At 42.6% G+C, this 19,158-nt stretch overlaps 1 protein-coding gene across 2 annotated transcripts in view; it reads left to right on the top strand.

The window, feature by feature from the left end:
• Positions 1-18,207, top strand: part of slit1a (slit homolog 1a (Drosophila)) — an 85,763-nt gene extending 67,556 nt beyond the window's left edge. The window contains exons 17-37 of one of the 2 annotated variants that reach the window (XM_034152533.1): positions 390-464; positions 544-687; positions 800-943; positions 1,036-1,202; positions 1,920-2,055; positions 3,830-3,898; positions 3,981-4,052; positions 4,162-4,233; positions 8,068-8,139; positions 9,558-9,721; positions 9,812-9,936; positions 10,047-10,144; positions 10,225-10,364; positions 10,887-10,980; positions 11,075-11,212; positions 11,287-11,515; positions 11,625-11,755; positions 11,866-12,059; positions 12,933-13,221; positions 13,611-13,822; positions 14,860-18,207. In XM_034152533.1, the coding sequence (XP_034008424.1) occupies positions 390-464; positions 544-687; positions 800-943; positions 1,036-1,202; positions 1,920-2,055; positions 3,830-3,898; positions 3,981-4,052; positions 4,162-4,233; positions 8,068-8,139; positions 9,558-9,721; positions 9,812-9,936; positions 10,047-10,144; positions 10,225-10,364; positions 10,887-10,980; positions 11,075-11,212; positions 11,287-11,515; positions 11,625-11,755; positions 11,866-12,059; positions 12,933-13,221; positions 13,611-13,822; positions 14,860-15,098 (3,004 nt within the window). In that variant the 3' untranslated portion in view covers positions 15,099-18,207. The remainder of the gene's footprint in view (positions 1-389; positions 465-543; positions 688-799; positions 944-1,035; positions 1,203-1,919; positions 2,056-3,829; positions 3,899-3,980; positions 4,053-4,161; positions 4,234-8,067; positions 8,140-9,557; positions 9,722-9,811; positions 9,937-10,046; positions 10,145-10,224; positions 10,365-10,886; positions 10,981-11,074; positions 11,213-11,286; positions 11,516-11,624; positions 11,756-11,865; positions 12,060-12,932; positions 13,222-13,610; positions 13,823-14,859) is intronic. The other variant, XM_034152534.1, reaches the window with a different exon arrangement.
• The last annotated feature ends 951 nt before the right edge of the window (positions 18,208-19,158 follow it).

Genomic DNA, 19,158 nt, shown 5'->3' on the forward strand with positions numbered 1-19,158 from the left:
GTGCACTTTCTGTTTGACTTTCCTATCTACGAGGACATAATATATTTACTTTTTACTAAAATGACATCCATTATGTGGATAACTGTTGGCTGTATGACAAAGCAAATTGTACTTGAGGAAGGGAATCTTTTTTGTAGCAGATTTTATCTGCAAGGTTTTGTAAAGAATACGTTTGAAATTGAGCGATAAAATAACCAGTTTGACCATAGCAAATAAAGAATTCAATCAATGCAGAAGGCGACAGAGTTAGCAGGGACAGCATGAAAAGAATGGAGAATAAGTAAAGAGTGAACCTTTGAATTTGTTTTGAAGGAAATAGAAATATTTGAAGAGAACTTTACATTTCAATTGATTTGTTTTTTAATTTATTTTCAACTTTTTCTCTCCAGCCGCCTTAACAACAATGAGATTACGACTCTGGAGGCAACTGGAGTTTTTAAGAACCTTTCCCAGCTTAAGAAAATGTAAGTTGGACTTTTATTTTACTTTTTCACTTTACCTTCCAGCAGTCATTATCTAAATATGAATGTACTTCCTTGACAGTAACCTCAGCAACAACAAGATCACGGAGGTTGAAGATGGGTCGTTTGAAGGGGCGTCGTCCGTCAATGAGCTTCACCTCACGGCCAATCAGATCGACTCGGTCCGGAGCGGGATGTTCCGCGGCCTTGAGGGATTGCGCATGCTGTGAGTAATGCATCTACACATACAATCACACACTCAAGCATGGTGTATCTCTACAGTCAAGATACTATTCTGGATGTTTAATGATTCTGTGTTTGATTTCTTTCCTCTTTAGGATGCTGAGGAACAACAAGATCAGCTGCGTCCACAACGACAGTTTCACAGGGTTGCACAACGTCCGCCTGCTGTCTCTGTACGACAACCAGCTGACCACGATCAATCCAGGAGCATTCGACACTCTGCAGACTCTCTCCACACTGTGAGACCCTGGCCTACACACAACTTCAACTTCAATCATGCATTTAATGTTTCAAAGCTCTCACAAACCTTCTTACGCTCACTTTCCCCCAGTAACCTCTTGGCCAACTCCTTCAACTGTGACTGCCGGCTGGGCTGGCTCGGCGATTGGCTGAGGACGAAGAAGATTGTGACCGGTAACCCTCGCTGCCAGCGTCCTGCCTTCCTGAAGGAGATCCCTCTGCAGGATGTGGCTCTGCCTGACTTCCGCTGTGAGGAGGGTATGTAGTGCCAAGACACACAACACACTGCCTCTGATTTAAGGCTCTTTCTGTATGTCCTTTTTCAGACCGTATCTGAACTTTAGTTGCAGCTTCCCCACTTTAAATGAAGTAATCTGTCTCTGTGAAAGCAGATAAACATCTTCAATATAGCAGTCGACCTCCACTATGTGGGAAACTAACCTCTGGGTATGACTGATGAGGATTTTAACGTTGCACTCTGCTCCACAATACATCATGACCGAGAGCTGCTTAAAGTGTCTGAGATCATCTTAAATAATGACCGCTATTGTGTGACTCTTTTGTTTACTGAATAGATTGCTACTCAGCAGTTCCTAAACTGCTGGTCGATGCCAGGCTGAGTGGAGCTATTGAGCTGTTTGCCTTATTGACCAGTCAGCCTATTTGCACCTGAATGAATGTTGGACTTGTCTTCGGGCTTCAGGCAGCTTCCTTTCTTTGCTCTGGCTAATCGATATTACATTAGCGAGGCTTCTCTCCCTCTGTCCTAACTTACTTTTCACATTTGTGACTTCCTCCTTTTTAATTGTCAGCTAGAAGGATTGTTTTGGCACTGTTGCTTTGTCTTTCTACAATTTATTTTCCAGGGACAACAGCTCTCTTTCTGCTATCCTCCACATCTTTCCTCCTGGTCATTCCTCGTTTCTCTTCTTGTCTGGTATCTGACTCGCCTCTGTCTCCTCTGTTTTCTCCCAGGACAAGAGGAGTCGTCAAGCTGTGTGCCCAGACCCCAGTGTCCCAGTGAATGTACTTGCCTGGAGACTGTTGTCCGCTGCAGTAACAAGCACCTCCACACACTGCCCAAAGGCATCCCAAGAAACGTGACTGAACTGTGAGTTCCCCGGCAATAATTATGCCAATTGCATGCATATCTTATCAGTTTGAGTTCCAGGTATTTTTGTTCCTTTGTCTGGCTTTGGTCTGGGAAAAAAACAAAGGAGACGATATATTTTTTTAAAAAGTAGGGAGGAGGAATGAAAGAGATAAGAATTAGTGAAAATAGTGGAGACAAAGAAGACAGATCCCATCATCTGGAAGAGGGGAAAGGAGTCAATAAACCCTGCATTTATTCTCTCAGACATTCTTCTTCTGTGTTCCCTGCAGCCCTCAGGGCTAGCACTGATGTCACTCTGGCACTCCGAGCCAAGGATCAGAGTCTGTGTGTGTGTGTGTGTGTGTGTGTGTGTGTGTGTGTGTGTGTGTGTGTGTGTGTGTGTGTGTGTGTGTGTGTGTGTGTGTGTGTGTGTGTGTGTGGCTATGTGTGTTTGTGCATATTTTGTGTAAGGGCCAAAAGCCTGTCCACAGGAGCATAGGGGAGCAAGAGGACATTTTAATGAGCAGTTTTCAATGGAACGGGGAGGGAATGGAATAGGGTCTGGAACTTTCCAATACTGCTTCAGTGATTCAGACTTATTCACACACACACACACACACACACACACACACAGACACACACACACACACACACACACACACACACACACACACACACACACACACACACACACACACACACACACACACACACACACACACACACACCACACACACACACACACACACACACACACACACACACACACACACACACACACACACACACACGCTGTGAAAGCCTTTAGGCCTGTCATTGTCCCAGCAGGTGTGACCAGGTGTGCCCTTCTGTTGTGGGCTTTCATCTATTCATCTGGAGAGTTTGCTACTCCATCATTATCCCAAGTGTCCTCTGCACCATCATTACCTATCATTACCTCTAAACCCAAAGGCCCCCCCTAACTAACCAGTAACCCACCCCCGCCTTCCCACCCAGGGAACAGTCAACTATAGCAAGAGAAAGCCCCTGCAGCTAGGTTCAGAGGGACCAGGACCCTAAATAAGCCATTTATCAAGGTGACAGCCCTCTGGTAGCACTTTATGTTGGCAGTCAGCAGGGTGGTTGCATCCCTGCAGGCATTATGTCAACTATAGTTGCTTGTAAATACATCAGATGTTAACACACACATGCACAAACAAACACTTAAGTGGTGGTACCTCAGTCACTTAAGAACGTGGTGTGCTGGGTCACATTCAGAAATCTCAGTGAATGTTTTAAATTAGCTGTATTTCCCTCATTTTTAAGACAAAAGGAATGTATCACAGTATTTGTATGGAATAGAAATGCAGGAAGCTAACAAACCCTAACCTCCAGGCATGAGACACAATCTAAAGTCAAGAAATTACAAATTAAAAAGTGATTTTAAAGAAAAACGATTTCCTGGTTGGTGCAATATGAGCCTTAATGGGCTGCAACAGCATGTAGAAAAGTGTTGTTTGTAAAAAGTGTGATGTCCTGCAACAAAGCTTTAAGCTCAGTAAAGAAGGAAAATAATATGCTGACAAGAAGAAGAATAAAATGTCCAAATGTAGAATTAAATACATTTTCTTTACCAATTTACTTGTAATATGAATCCCATATTAAAATGCCCCTAATAATGTGGCAGTCCCTAATTAGGTAACTGGCAGCAATACTGCTCAACATTGTGCTTTCTTACATTTCATAAACATATCCCATACAATACAGATATCTGAATCCTTTTCTGACTCATTACTTGTGACTCTCTGTTCAGGTATCTGGATGGAAACCAGTTCAGTGTTTTGCCAAAGGAACTGTCTGCCTTCAAATACCTACAGCTGGTGTAAGTATTTGTCTTGCTGCCCCCTCTGCCTCACTTTGCAGATCAATATGATGAATTATTGTTTTTTTAATGTTCCTTTCAGAGATCTGAGCAACAACAAGATCAGCTCTCTGACCAACTCGTCCTTTGCGAACATGAGCCAACTCACCACTCTGTAAGTCCCGTCTCAGCCAAGAGCTAGTATTTCATCCTGGTGCTGACAGCAGGATGGAAACAGATGACTTTTATATATATATGCATGTGTAATTATTTTTACTTTTCAGAATCCTGAGCTACAACTCTCTGCGTTGTATCCCCAAAATGGCCTTCAGTGGACTGCGCTCTCTCAGACTGCTGTGAGTTTATTTTGTTATATTTTAAAAACATTCCGATTTGTGTGTGTTTTTAGGATTAGTTTAAAATACTGGTTTTAAATTCATAATGTATCTGTCCAGTGGTATAAAATGCATATCTATTGTTTGAAAAGTTGTCACATCATTTCAAGACAATGGTCAAAACAGCATCTTTATTTGAAACAGTTGACGTTATTTTGAAAGTAGCTTTCTAAAACAAGATAAGACTCACATTCAGACTAAATGAGTTATTGAAGAGGATATTTTCACAGCTTGCACTGACTACAGAGGCGGTGCAGCAGATGCCGAGAATCTTTGATTCTCTCCAGAGGACCGAAACACAGTCTAAACAGTTATGACAGCTTATGAATTTACACACACACACAGACACACATTCACACAACCTCTGACCTATTTTCTCTGTTTAAATGGCAACCATGGGGGCAGCAGCAGTGTTGTTGCAGCTTCTGCTCCTTCCCACACCTCATATAGACATCTTCCCAGTCTGCCTGTTCACCTCTTAACGCCCCGAGCTCATCACTGCCTCACTGCAGGGCCAAACACTCGCCCCCACAACCTACTGTACAAAATCACCCTGACACTGATTACCAGCGAATGTTTGCCCCGCTAACCGTAATGGTTTTGACTCTGCCTCCGGGCTTTTATGAAGTTATGATGTCTTTGATTGTGTCCTCTCAATGACCATGGGCTCCCCGTAGTTGAATCGGTCTGCTAAATAACTGAGATGTAGAATTTAAATACGTTTGACAGATAAATGACGAAACCAAAACCAACCTCATGGCTTTCTCCGCAGATACAGCAGCTGGATGCCTCACACTTTAACTCAAATGTACAGTTAAGTTCTGTGAGGGAGAAACAGCGATCAGGCCTAGCAGCACTCCTTATGAGATTATGTTTGCCTCTGTGTGTGTGTGTATATGTGTGTGTATGCATAGTTTATATGTTTGTCATCTACTGGCTCGGTGCCCGTTAGTATGTGTGTGGGAGTAGACTTATCGGCCTTCCATGTGTGCTCATAGCAGGCACACTTTTTACTACTGACAACAAAGCTTTGACAAAGCCTCTTTTTACGGCGGGATTCGACTAAAGTCCCGATCATTACGGGGCACAAAGCGTAAGAGCCCTTTTAGCGTGGAATGAGAGTGAAGCTCAGTCATCATTAGCCGATGCCGCCTTGCTAGCCCAGGCGCGTCGCTTTGATCTCTAATGAAGCAGCATCCGTTATTTCTGCTCTTACTCACTCACGCCACCTTCACTTTTAAAAATAAAGCTAATGTGCTAGACGCCATGTGAGGCCCTCCCCTCAACGCCATCCGCCCCACAGACACCACACAGGCTCAGAATTATATAAAAGCTCGCACAGACTGTCTGGACTACCTTATTGTCTCAGTCAGACGGGAGTCCACATGAAACTTTGATGTCTTTACTGCTGGAGTGATCAATCATAAGACTCCCATTAAATGTGAATTGGTGCCATGCTTTTTTTTTTACAACAAGGCTGTGTGGGTGCAACGAAGCTAAAGCGACAATGAGCTCCATTTAATGGTTTCAACCCAGTTCAAAGTTCAAAGTTGGAAGCTTCATAGAAAACCACAGTGAGATGCCAAAGCCTACAAGCGGGACACACTTGTGCGTACTCACACACACTGAGGTGCCAAAGGCTTTATAAAGCTGCCCCTCTGGCTTTACAGAGCAGTAAAGAGGAGAAGAATCATTAACGCTCAGGGCTTCAAACAGACCAGGGGTCTGAGCCTGGCATGGGTGTGGTAATGTGGTTTTGGTGTGTGTGTGTGTGTGTGTGTGTGTGTGTGTGTGTGTGTGTGTGTGTGTGTGTGTGTGTGTGTGTGTATGTGTGTATGTGTGTGTGTGTGTGTGTGTGTGTGTGTGTGTGTGTGTGTGTGTGTGTGTGTGTGTGTGTGTGTGTGTGTGTGTGTGTGTGTGTGTGTGTGTGTGTGTGTGTGTGTGTGTGTGTGTGTGTGTGTGTGTGTGTGTGTGTGTGTGTGTGTGTGCGCGTTGGTTGTGGTTTTTTGAGCTGCAGATTAATAAGCTGCTAATTGGCCTGCTGGGTATTAGGTGTGAGGTGAGTGAGCTGAGACAGCGCTAGGGCGTGGCTCGCCAGGGCTTGGGTGGGAAGCTGTAAGAAAAGAAAGTGATATGAAAGACTGTGATAAAGTAAAAAGAACTAAAAAGAAAGTAATAGCCTGGAACAAACGGAATAAAATCCGACATCTTTTGAAAAATGCGGTTGGATGCAGTGCTTTGAGGAAATTCCAGTATCACATGATCTTCAAAACACGCAGCTCAGAGGACTCACAGAATCACAAAAACAATATTAACTGGTTGCAGGTGAACAAGCCTGTGTGCACATTTTGAACAGTTGGATAGCCTGAGCACACTGACTGTACTGACGTCTTGTGAGCTGCAGAAACATCCATTGCAATCCCATGCTTATGAAATGCAAGATTAGAAATACATTAAGACATAGGTAAGATGGAGTGATGTAATGATGTACAGCTGTAGAAATTAAATAAAAAAGGAGAATGCAGGGGAGAGGATCAGGTTTCTTCCTGGAGACTCCATGGCTCCTTTCTCCCATGAGATCTGTGCCTAGCTGGCACACTGCAGCTGGCTCCATGCCCTCAGTATCCTACCACAACCCAACTGCTCTCTCTACACTAATAAGCATGCTCCCCTGCACACAGGCCAATTAACTTGTTGTCTCAGACGGTTACATTGTATGTTTTCCTTTTCGTATTCGAGCACGGCTCTGCATCTTTACGCTGACCAGCTACCCCCCCCCTCTGTATTCTTTCCCCTGACTCGTCCACAGCTTAGTGGTAATTCACAGATCAAACAAAGAAGGAAGTAGGGTTTTCAATGTCTGTTTATACATCCCTTTTCCTCATCCAGGCACAGAGAGCAGATGTGCCATGTATTGGTGCTGCAGACTGAGCTGTGGTAACATTAGCGTGTGGTCAGCTGAGGGTTGGAGGTGGTAATGACCCTGCGGATTACAGCAGCCATCAGTCATTTAGCCATTAAGCCATGTTGGCTTGTCACCCGCCATAGAAGTCAGAGCAGAGCAACAGTATATACACAATTGTTTATATACACTCATATATTACTATGGTTGCATGAGCCCAACTACACAAGCACATACATATGTGTAATTCTGCATACACAAATGTTTTTTAGTTTCTGCGTGTGGTGCAACTTTGTTACCCCCCCCTTCTTCTGTGGAGTTTGTTGGCCCTGCCAGCCAGACATACATGGAAACTTGACACCAGTCCTTCACAGACGCACAGAGCTTCACATCTTTGCCAGCTGCACAAGGCTCAACCAGAAATACATACCCAATACAACACTGACAGTATTTCCTGTTATTCTCAGTGCTGTTTAGTTGTCCCAAAGCAAAGTACAGTATGTGGTTGGATTGCAACCATTACCATTAAATATGCCAATTAAAGTCCATAATATGTCAGACAATTGTAAAATAGACAATCACAGTCTCAAACATTACATTTTCCAGAGATAAAACATTCCAATGACTGACCAAACAGTTCATAAACCCACAGATGTTAATATTGAATCATAGAACAAAACCAGCAGAAATTCAGAAACCTGAAATCGAAAAATGCTGTGTGATTTAGTGATACGTTTATTACAAAAATAGTTATTTTGATGTAATAGTTATCTGTCGAACTGATACTGCAATCCAAAAGTTGCACAAAAAGCCTTTATGTTTCCTTTGATAAAACGTGTTCATGGTCTTAAATGATCTCTTTTTTGTCATCTCTTTCCTCCATTGCCCTCCAGGTCTCTCCATGGCAACGAAATCTCCGAGCTTCCTGATGGCATCTTTAACGATGTGGCCTCACTTTCACACTTGTAAGTAGTGACACACACACACACACACACACACACACACACCGAGGGGGTCTGGTCAGACAGCCGGGGAGCGTGGCTCACAGTAGTCTGTCTGTAGTCCTCTTTGGTGGGCTTCACATGAGCCAGACCCTCCCTTCATCAGCCGCAGTCCTGTGGTTAAAGAAACACACAGACCCCTGTACTGTCTCATCTCCCTGTGACATCTCTGAAACACACACACCCGTTCACTAACACACACACACACATGCACAGACAGATTCTCCATGGTCCGTGGACCTTAGTGTTTGTTTTGGTTTGCTTATTTATGTCTGTAATTTTGTGTGTGGTGTGTAGCTGTGTGGTTTTGCATGTACTCGTGGACATGTGTAAAACTACACAGAGGTATCTTTGCAGTGTGCCCTCCTCTGCCATCCAGCCTACATATTCACATCATCCCCTGAGAGACACTGATCAATAGACCTATCAGTGTCAGGAGGAAGAAGGGAGGATGCAGAGAGCTAAACAAAGACATTTTTTTAGGAGGGCAGGAGTAAAGGCTGCATTAAAACGGGCTGAAGGGAGGGATGGAGGGCAGCCATTGATCCACAGTCACAGTCAAGTGGCTTTCATGTTAGCAGATGTCAGGTGTCAGCTATTGGCGCGGCCTGAAAGATGAGCCTGTGTTCCACCGTAATGGAACAGCATCGATTCAGGAGTGTTTGTGCATCTAGCGGGAGGACAGAGCAGCATTGATTCACGACCACCATGACAGAAGTGGTTAAGAGTGCCTTCTGTTTGCACCTTTGCCTATAATTAAGAAGCCCACCTCAATATAATGTATGTCACAGATTGGCATTGAGCATCACACTTTAAATCTGTTTTATTCTTAGAGAAGCAGCGTTTTAGTTGTATGATACAAAAAGTTGAGTTGGTTTGTTTTGTGTAAGGTTGTAGAGACACCTGCTGGTGATAGAGTGTATTACAGTAACATCATATGGGGGTGAAAATAAATTAAAAAATCCGTTATTCCTCCCACAACAGGGACATTTAAAATGTTACAGCAAAAGGACAGTGCAGCCAAAAGGCACAAATAAGAAGGACGAGAGTAGTAGAGTGACATTTTAAATCAAGCAAGCAAACATAAATTAAGAAAAATCAAAGAGGTACACATCCATGGTATCAAAATAGGTAGCAGCATTTTTTTTAATTAACATACTGTATAACAGTAATGAGGCAGCAGTAAATGACAATATTAAGAGTGTAAAAAAAGTGTATATTGTATATAGCAGAGTCATCAGTAGTGTAACATAAGTAAATACTAAACATTATATATTGCACATAGTAGTGTTATTGTTACAGTCTGTGTTGTGTGGTGGTCTTCCAGGCTGCAGAACCACATTATCAAAGCATTGATCCGTTTCTTTTTTCTCCTTTATTAGGGCAATTGGAGCCAACCCCTTGCACTGTGACTGTCGCCTGCGCTGGCTGTCTGACTGGGTGAAGACCAGCTACAAAGAGCCTGGCATCGCCCGCTGCGCTGGTCCTCTGGGCATGGAGGGCAAACTGCTGCTCACTACACCTGCTAAGAAGTTTGAATGTACAGGTGGGTTATTGTGTTGGAAACTGAAATATAATGTTAGCAGCACTAGAATCAACATGCAATGAATTTGTATTGGTCTGGCATTTCCTTCAGGTGATGCGGACACTACAGTGCTGTCCAAGTGTAACCCCTGTGTGTCCAGTCCCTGTCTCAACCAAGGCATCTGTCACAGCGACATGGTGGAGGTCTACAGGTGCAGCTGTCCTCCAGGTTTTAAGGTAAAAGCTACATAATGCCCATCTGTGGACATCCTTAATGTGTTGTAGGTCCCAACGTATGCATAATGTAAATCTAAGTAATGATGAACATTATCTCTGTTCTGTCTCAGGGTAAGAACTGTGAGTCAGCTCTGAGCGCCTGTGTGAGTAACCCCTGTGCCAACGGAGGAACCTGCCAAGTGGTTGAAGAGGCCGAGGGAGTATACAGGTGAGGAAGGGAGCTTTGTAAATATACTCATCAGAAGAAACTTTAGACCATAACGTAATGAGTTTGTATGTTTTTTGCAGTTGCACATGTCCTCTGGGCTTTGAGGGCCCCATTTGCCAAACCAACAATGATGACTGCGATGACAACGACTGTGAGAACGGAGCGACCTGCCTCGATGGAATCAACAACTACACTTGTTTTTGTCCCCCCTACTACACAGGTTAGTGCGGGCAGGACAGTTTGTTCAAGACGCAACTGCATTGCAGAAGAAAAAAACCTGTACATAGAAGCAAATGTATTTTCTATTGAAAATGTGTGTAAAACTAAAAAATCTGGCAGTAAAAAAAGATTTCTTTAAATATAATACATATATAGCTACACAATAAGCTACTGCTAACAACAACTTGCCTCAAGCAATGAAATAAAGAAATTAAAGAAGATTAATAATAAATGTTATTAAATACATTGCCTTTTAACTACATACTATTTAGATAGAAATACATGGTTATACTTCTTGAAGGGTAAAAATTTAAATAATATATATTTGCAGTTTCTTTGTTTAAAAGGAAAATGAAAAACTAAAATAGTAATAGAAAGTTGAATGTTGCAGGTTTAATAATTGAATGCATACAGTGAATGACAAGACTATTTGTTATGGATTATAATTTTCTTTTATTAATAGTGATGAAATAAGGAATTACTGATTCACTGTCTATTTTTGATTGTATTTGTTGTTGTGTAGGGGAGATGTGTGAAGAAGTGGAGGATGTGTGTGCCCCTGGACGAAGCCCCTGCCAACATCAGTCTACCTGCCTCATCACCTCCAGTGGGCCCAAGTAAGTGCCAGCCATTAGAATCAGCAATATATGAAAAAACATAAAGACTAGGGGGTAGCTTTTCGTTGATTGCAGTATTGTCTGTGTGTTGCAGGTGTGTGTGCTCTCCTGGTTATGTTGGTGACGACTGCAGTGTAGACTACAATGACTGTGAGGAGCATCGCTGCCAGAATGGAGCTCAGTGTGTGGATGAGCTGAATGGATACTCCTGTGAATGTCTTGAAGGATACAAGTAAGAGAAGCATCAATAAAAATATGCTTTAACTTCATAGTTTGCTTTACTAACGTCATCCTTCCTCTCTATAGTGGTCAGCTGTGTGAGGTCGCCCCGTCTCCACTGTCCCTGTGTGAGCTGGCCGACTGCCAGAACGCCGCCAAGTGTGTGGAGCGAGGCGGGCGGGCCCTCTGCCAGTGTCCTCCTGAGTTTGGGGGGCCACGCTGCGAGAAACTTGTCAGCGTCAACTTTATTGACAGAGACTCCTACCTGCTGCTGTCTGACCTCAAGAACTGGCCACAAGCTAACATCACCTTACAGGTATCCACAGAGTGTTCATGTGGGAGCGTGTCTGTGATTCTTCTGTTTTGATGCTGCTTATCTGAACCATGAGGAACTGAAACACCCATTGCTCATTTTCTCTGCATAGGTGTCAACAGCTGAGGATAATGGCATCCTGCTGTACAATGGAGAAGATGATCATATTGCTGTGGAGCTCTACCAAGGTCATGTCAAAGTCAGCTATGACCCAGGCAGCCAGCCAGGACATGCCATCTACAGGTGAGTTTCCTTTTAGACACTGCAGGTTACTTTCACTGTACGTTGATGTTGTATTTGTTATTATCTCTAGTGGCTATATCTGATGTCAAACCTCTGTTTTCCTCTACCAGTACTGAGACTATCAACGATGGCCAGTTTCACACAGTGGAGTTGGTGACCTTTGACCAGATGATGAACCTGTCCATTGACGGGGGTCTCCCTACCACAATGGACAGCTTCGGGGCGGTGCGGCCACTCAACGGGGAGGCTCCACTATACGTGGGGGGTAGGGGCCCTCTCCAGAACACACCTCCCTCCTCTGCAGGCACTCTTAACTACTACACTACTGTCAATCACCTCCCCTCCCCCCTCGCTTTGTCTCCACCGCAACCAACCCCTCCCCTCTACCCCTTTCCTACCTCCACCCAAATCCAACCCCTCTCCTCCATCAACACCTTCAGTCAGGACTGTGTTTGCTAGGTCACATAATGTATTAATAACTAAAACATTTCAAGATAAAACATAACTTTCAAATAGCAGATCATAGCCCATGAACAAACAATACACCACTTTATAATCCAATAGTTGTGATACCGTTACAGTTCATTTCTTACATTGGGTCAAGAACGCCCTCTAGTGATTACCATAGGAACTACCAGACACAGTCTCAACTTCAGATTTTTCCGTTATTGCATGAATGTAATTCCACAAAATGTTACTGTGTTTATTTGTAATGCGTGATTAAGCAACTCTTGACATTTGAAGAATTTGTTGATTAATTCAAAAAAGAAAAGCCTTTCTGAAATGTGTTGTCGTGCCCCCCCAGCTTTAGGGGTTGACATTTAGCGGCTCAGAAAACGTTCAGTGTGTTTCAGTGCTGTGTTGTGCTGTCCTGTTCTTCGTTCATACAACACTACAGAAGTCATTTTCCCATACCATTTTTCTTTTTGCTGTCAATTGTTTCAAGGATGAAGTGTCTTGTGGTGCAAATGCAAACTATCAAAGCCAATCTAAAAACAGAGTTGCATATAGATTTGACATCATTGTTTACGCACTGTTGGGATACCCATGTTTGAAATACATTCCTCCATTATCTCATACCAGCCCTGTGTTAGTTGTCTGTGTTGGTGACCCAGTATGCACGTCTTCACATCTTTTAACATCTTCTCTTTCCTCTCTCCTCCTCCTCCTCCTCCAGGCATGCCGGTGGATGTACATTCAGGCGTTTTCCGTCTCTGGCAGCTCCAGAACGGCTCCAGTTTCCATGGCTGTATCCAGAACCTGTACATCAACAATGAGCTCCAGGACTTCACCAAGACCCAGATGAAGCCTGGCGTGGTCCCCGGCTGCGAGCCCTGCAAGAAGATCTACTGCGTGCACGGCATCTGCCAGCCTGACGGGGTTCAGGGCCCGGTGTGCCACTGCCAGCCGGGCTGGAGCGGGCAGCAGTGTGACGAGCCGGTGCTCAACCCCTGCCAGGGCAGCAAGTAAGCTAGCTAAGAGGGTTGAAATTAAAGTAAAACATATTAGAATAAAACTAATGTAAAAATACTTTCTTCCGAGTAACATTCCTGATTTAAAATCCTGTTTTAGTAAAAGTATCATCAGCAAAATGTTCTAAATGTTTAAAAAGTATATATATATATAGATAACATTATAAGTTTGTTGGTACTAAGGCAACAACTTATAAGTGGCATTTTACTGCTGTTGCTAAGGTTACTTTTAAACAATTCCACAACCAAAAGCTTGGGCCCCCTACAAGGTGAATCAGAGGGATCAACATACCACTTCTTGTTTGTTTTTTTAACAGAAAAATAAGTCAATAGTTATTTTTAATGAGCAGGAAATATAATCGAGGTTATTTTTGTCTTACTAGGTGCGTCCATGGAAAGTGCATCCCACTGGACACTCAGTCGTATCGCTGCGAGTGTGAGGAGGGTTACCGCGGCGCCCTGTGTAACCAGCAGGGGGAGCTGTTCAACCCCTGCCGACGCCTGACCTGCAAACACGGTCGCTGCCAGATCTCAGACACAGGAGACGCCTTCTGCCACTGTGAGAGTGGCTACACCGGGGAACTCTGTGATGCAGGTGGGTTGTCATTCTGTACGTGAATGATGTGAAATGGGCAAAGCTAATATATTATTTTAAAGGTCATCCATTATGCTATATTTGAAGAATATATTATAGGGCCATATCTGTACAAAACACCAAACAGATCACCCATTGCAGACATGCCTCATACCCCTCTATTTCAGCCCTGTTACAAAAGGGGGGTTTACCACAAGGTGAGTTCCTTTTACATCCGCCTTCTTCACACATGCTCTCTCCAGTACAGGTTAGCTCTGAGTGTTAGCGATGCTTGCTAATGTAAACACAGACAATATTACTTCCAAAACACGTTGCGCATTGTTTCTGATAGCGACGTTTCTGATAGGGCCATGGGTGCAAAGCCAGCCCACATTTTAGTAATGTCGTCATGACCACAGCAAATCTGGATCAGCTCCATAATGTACCCCCGTTTTTAGAGATGTGGGTAAGGAGGAAAAGAGAGAGGGTTGTATTTTCTGACACTTTGTGAGTCTCCTGACACAACGGGGACACATATTTATGTATAAAAGACATTAAAAAGTGCATTTTGCATAATAGGTGTGTGAAGCTGACAAATGAGCGGCCCGACCAAAGTAAGGAGGCAGAGGCAGAACGTCCAAATACAACCCGGTGTGGGCATTTATTAATCATGGGCACATGATTAACAGTCGTATTTAACAGCATCAATCATCCATATGACTGTCTCCAGCACTATCCCCCCGACATTAAGGATTAATATGTGTTTCTCATACTGACGTCAACCATTCAATAAACGGGTTTGAACGCCACACAAGCTCTTGTCATCTTTTATAAATCAAATGCTTCCTGTGAAATGTTTTACCGTGGAACAAATTAATATGCTTCGCCAATAGTGAAGCTATATAATACGTAACGGAGACCGTGATCTACGGCCCCAGAGATCACCTCCGTTACAAGGTGACCTTTAAAAGATCAAGGAATTTCTTTATTTGACTTCAGTATTCCTGTGTATACTCTGATAACATACTAATGTCTGTGACTGTTCTTCCTGTTTCCAGAGTCTGAATGCCGAGGGGATCCTGTGCGAGACTTCTACCAGGTCCAGCGAGGCTACGCCATCTGCCAGACGACACGCATGGTCTCTTGGGTGGAGTGCGCCGGAGCGTGCGACACCGGGGCCTGCTGCGCCAGCCAGCGAATGAAACGCCGGAAATACACCTTTGAATGCAGCGATGGAACCTCCTTCAGCGAGGAAGTGGAAAAGACCATCAAGTGCGGCTGCGTGGGCTGCATGTAGCACCATTCACTCACATTTCCTGCCGCTGCCGCCGAGCAGAAGATAGAAAGAGAGAAAGAAGGGATAGAAGTAGGAAGAGAGAGGACTGGAGGAAAGAGAGGGAGGGAAAGAAAGAGAGAGTATAAAGAATATATATAAAACCTCTATCTATATATTATGGACAACAATGTTTGTAAAATAGGACATTTCCTCCCCTTACAAGGGTGTGTGACCTACAGTAACACAGAGAAACCAACATCATGAGCGACAATGTAGATGTGACAACAACGGCAACAGAACCATTGTATCTGTAACATTGTTCCAAAGGGGTCCAGAGATTTCAAAAGAGTTGCATTCAGAGTGAAGCATCCCTCCAACCCAAATTAACCGGTGTGAATTCCCCATCCATCCGTGAGGCCTCTGACAGCCTAACCACCATCCACCATCTTAACCTCGTGGAGGCAGTGAGGACAGCGGGGTCCAGCCTGGCCAAGAATGGCAGAAGGAAGGCAGAGAAAGACACACAGAGAGACACAGGAGAAGAGACTTTGACTTGGCAAAGCTATCTTGAGTTGAGCTTGGCTGGGTTACCCGGACTGGGCTGGATATGGTTTGGGTTGAGTTAAGGTCGTTGTTGGTTTGGTGTAGCAATTTCTCTGCCAGGAAACAGTCATCCATCCACACATGCACATGTAGAAGTGAACAATGGAAAGGAAGGGTTAGAGTGGCACATAATCCGGTGCGGATGTCGTGGCTTCGAGGCCCGGTGGCGTCCCAGATGTTCGCTGTGAGGTACCGTAATGTAGAAACTCCATAAAAATAGAGACTGCACTGACTAGCAGCACTGAAAATGACATACACCTCTCTGAAGTACATCATCACACGCATGGCATACATTCATTTACACAGTCTTAAAAAAAAAGCGAGAGGGCTTGTGTGGTAAAACTATCTATTCTGTTCGTACAGCAAACCAATCTGGTGCTGGCAGGGACCAGTGGTTATCAATCCCCCAGCATGCATTGCCTCAGGGTTAGGATGATTTGCATAATCCCACGCCCTCAGAGCAGGACGCTGCTCCTATCGATGCCTGCAGTATTAAACTTGTGCAAACAGTTGCATGTGTGGAGAAGAGTTTGCCAACAAATATGTAGAGCTCCTTAATATCGTTATAAATGTTATTACAAAACAAAAGTTTGCAGAATCATCTTCTGATTTCTGTTTTGTTCTGTCTAATTTCTCATATTGATATGTTTTTATTTTTGTTATATTTTGTTATATTTTGTCTCATGATATAACCTAACTCCTTTAGCTGCCCCCCACCCTCCTCAACAACTCTTTATATAGAAATGCCTAACAGATTCTAATATATATATATTTGTATTTCATTTTGGTATAGTATTTTTCTATGTTAAAGAGTAAGTCTGTTTCTGGAAGCTTTGGGACTGGTGGAAAGGCATTCAGTTGGTTCCCTAGGTGTTTTTATTTGTTGATCACACTCGCTCCAACAAGGTTATTAATTACATGAATTGGCCACAAATACAGCAGCTGGTTGGCCTTGTTGTATAGAAGGCAGTATTGGTCTAGAAATGTGTGTAATATTGTATATGTTGTCTTCCATGTGAATATTACATCTAATTCATGAAAGTCTGTGCTTGTTTTTATTTATTTTATCTAAAGGCGTTTTCTGTAGAAAGTAAAGGGCATACATGTTGCTGACTTTCAGATATTTTAAAACATTTCAAAAAGATGAAAAAAGGTAAAATAATGAATAAAAATAGCATAAACATCTGTAAGGTATTTGTAACATCACTTAATAGCAAGTTACAGCAGTGTTTTCCTCCTCTCTGGCTCAACATTCCTCATTCGCTGCAGGAGCTGGAGAGGGCCGAGCCGGGATCCAGAGACCTCCCCCTCAAATTGACCTTGTAATTACCATACCACGCTAAAAGGCTTCTGATTGTTTTCATGTCCATTTTGTTGAAGTGTCCTGTTGTATTTCTATCATTTTCAATTGAGATATGTTTGCCATAGAGGTGTTTTTAGTTCAGTAGTCAAGCTCAACTGATCATAAGCTGCTGTCAAGCCACAAAAAAAGGATGAAATGCTTCTGAGGACGACGATCATGTTAGGCTTCATCATTCGAGATCTGTCTGAATAGGCGACCGTGGGGAGCATTACATGCCTACTACTGACAGATCATAAATGAGAAAGGTCTGGACATTTCAATGTTTGTCGGTTCTAGCTGGCTATCCACACAAAAAAGTAATAAATGGTGCCAATTACAGTGAACACAACAGTCATACCTGAATGTATAAATGTGTATAGATAAATATGACCTATGCTTATTCATGAAGTGGTAACTTTTAGCTGTTATTTAGTTTCCAATGTAAGATATAGAAATCACATACTGTTTAATAAGTAACAGTCCATCAGGATGGCTTAAGGCATTGTTCTTCCTGCAGATTTGGATTGTGTTCATCCATTTTGCCGATCTAAATGTTTAAAGTCTCTTTATAGTGTGAAAAGCTGCAGAGCCAGATCTCAGCTTGGTACATTGCACACAGAGCTTCTATTCATATTGCTACCCATGTTAACTTTGTTTTACATGCTGTTGATGTGATCCAAGTGTTGTACAATAACTTTAATAGAAGATCTCGTAAAGGATTCTTGTGAACAGTCACTGTAACTCTTAGGCGGTGTGCCTCGTAAAGGCGCATATTTAGTTGAACGTGGCTTTCTTTTCATGTCTCCTTTCCTTCCTCTGCACTGATCTATACTGGACTGGTGCATTCAACTTTCTGGTAGACATCTTAGTGGTGCTTGTGCTATATTGAGATGTAATTCAGTTATCTGGTCACATACCAGAAACACATATTTTTCATCCTATGAACTATATACATAAATATGTTATTGTAAACGACACGATGTCTCTGTTGTATTGAAATGGTGCAAACACTAAAAAATATCCCTCGTTGGGTTCTGTCTATTTGCTTTTTGTTACAGGATAGATGGTGGGATTAAGCTGAAAAAATCCCAATATTGCTGAATGTATGTAGTGCCACCGACAAAATGTTTACCAAACCTCCACTCTTTTTCATTAATTAAACTTAAATGTGTGTGCTTTTAAGAATGTCTTGTCTTTTGTTTTAATTCATGTGTTCTTTGTTTTTTGACACAATTTAAAAAACAAACTTTGATAAGCCAACATAGATAATTAATCCTTATAGGGCTCAGAAAAATCTGAAATATGGGCAAACGCCTGACGTTACATAATGATGATTGACAAAAAAACAGCAACGATGGTTTGTTATGTCACGAAAAATGCCAAGCATGCCATTTAAATGTCAAAGTATTATAGAGTTGTATGCCATTAAAGTGTCATAGTATGGTATGTCACAAAAAAATCTATGAAAAATGTCATAATTTAGTTGATCAGACATTTCGTCAACAGTCGTACAAAAGTTGCTCATAAAAATTGCAAAGATATAGTAAAACATTTAAATTTAAAGAAATTGTAAAAAAGTCATACACATATTTAGTATGTGATCTAAATATAAAAAATGTCATAATATAGTTTATTATTAAAAAAGGCATACGTCAATATATATTAAAAGGGATTGCAGATCACTTACAATATACCTGTTTTTTCTATCCACTTGTCAGAGAGGTATCACAGTCTGAAACTTAAAAACCTTAATATATCTAACCAATTAAGAGGCTTGATTTACAGAGAAGTCTATTCATGGGGAATGAAATATCTGTTCACACTATGGGCTCACTGTAGGTTCGAGAGAGTGAGCCACAAAGGGTCACTGAACAGTCACAGCCTTAAGTGGACGCACCCTGACCTCAGCAGTGACAGTGTAGCTTAGTGGCTTCACATAGCACAAGTATCTGTCTCAGTGGGGCTCTGTCTGAAGGGCTACCAGTGGACAAGTGTCGTGCCCGAGATGATAACATCCAACAGCTCGGCTCAGTTCAGATACACTCACAGGCTCAGTTCGTCGGCCATAAGTAATAAGAAGAGAAAAATAGTTTTTAAGTGTTTAAAAGAAAAGATTTTGATTCTGTTGGATATAGA

Source organism: Trematomus bernacchii, unplaced genomic scaffold, assembly GCF_902827165.1.
Source record: "Trematomus bernacchii unplaced genomic scaffold, fTreBer1.1, whole genome shotgun sequence".
Taxonomy (NCBI): Eukaryota; Metazoa; Chordata; class Actinopteri; order Perciformes; family Nototheniidae; genus Trematomus; species Trematomus bernacchii.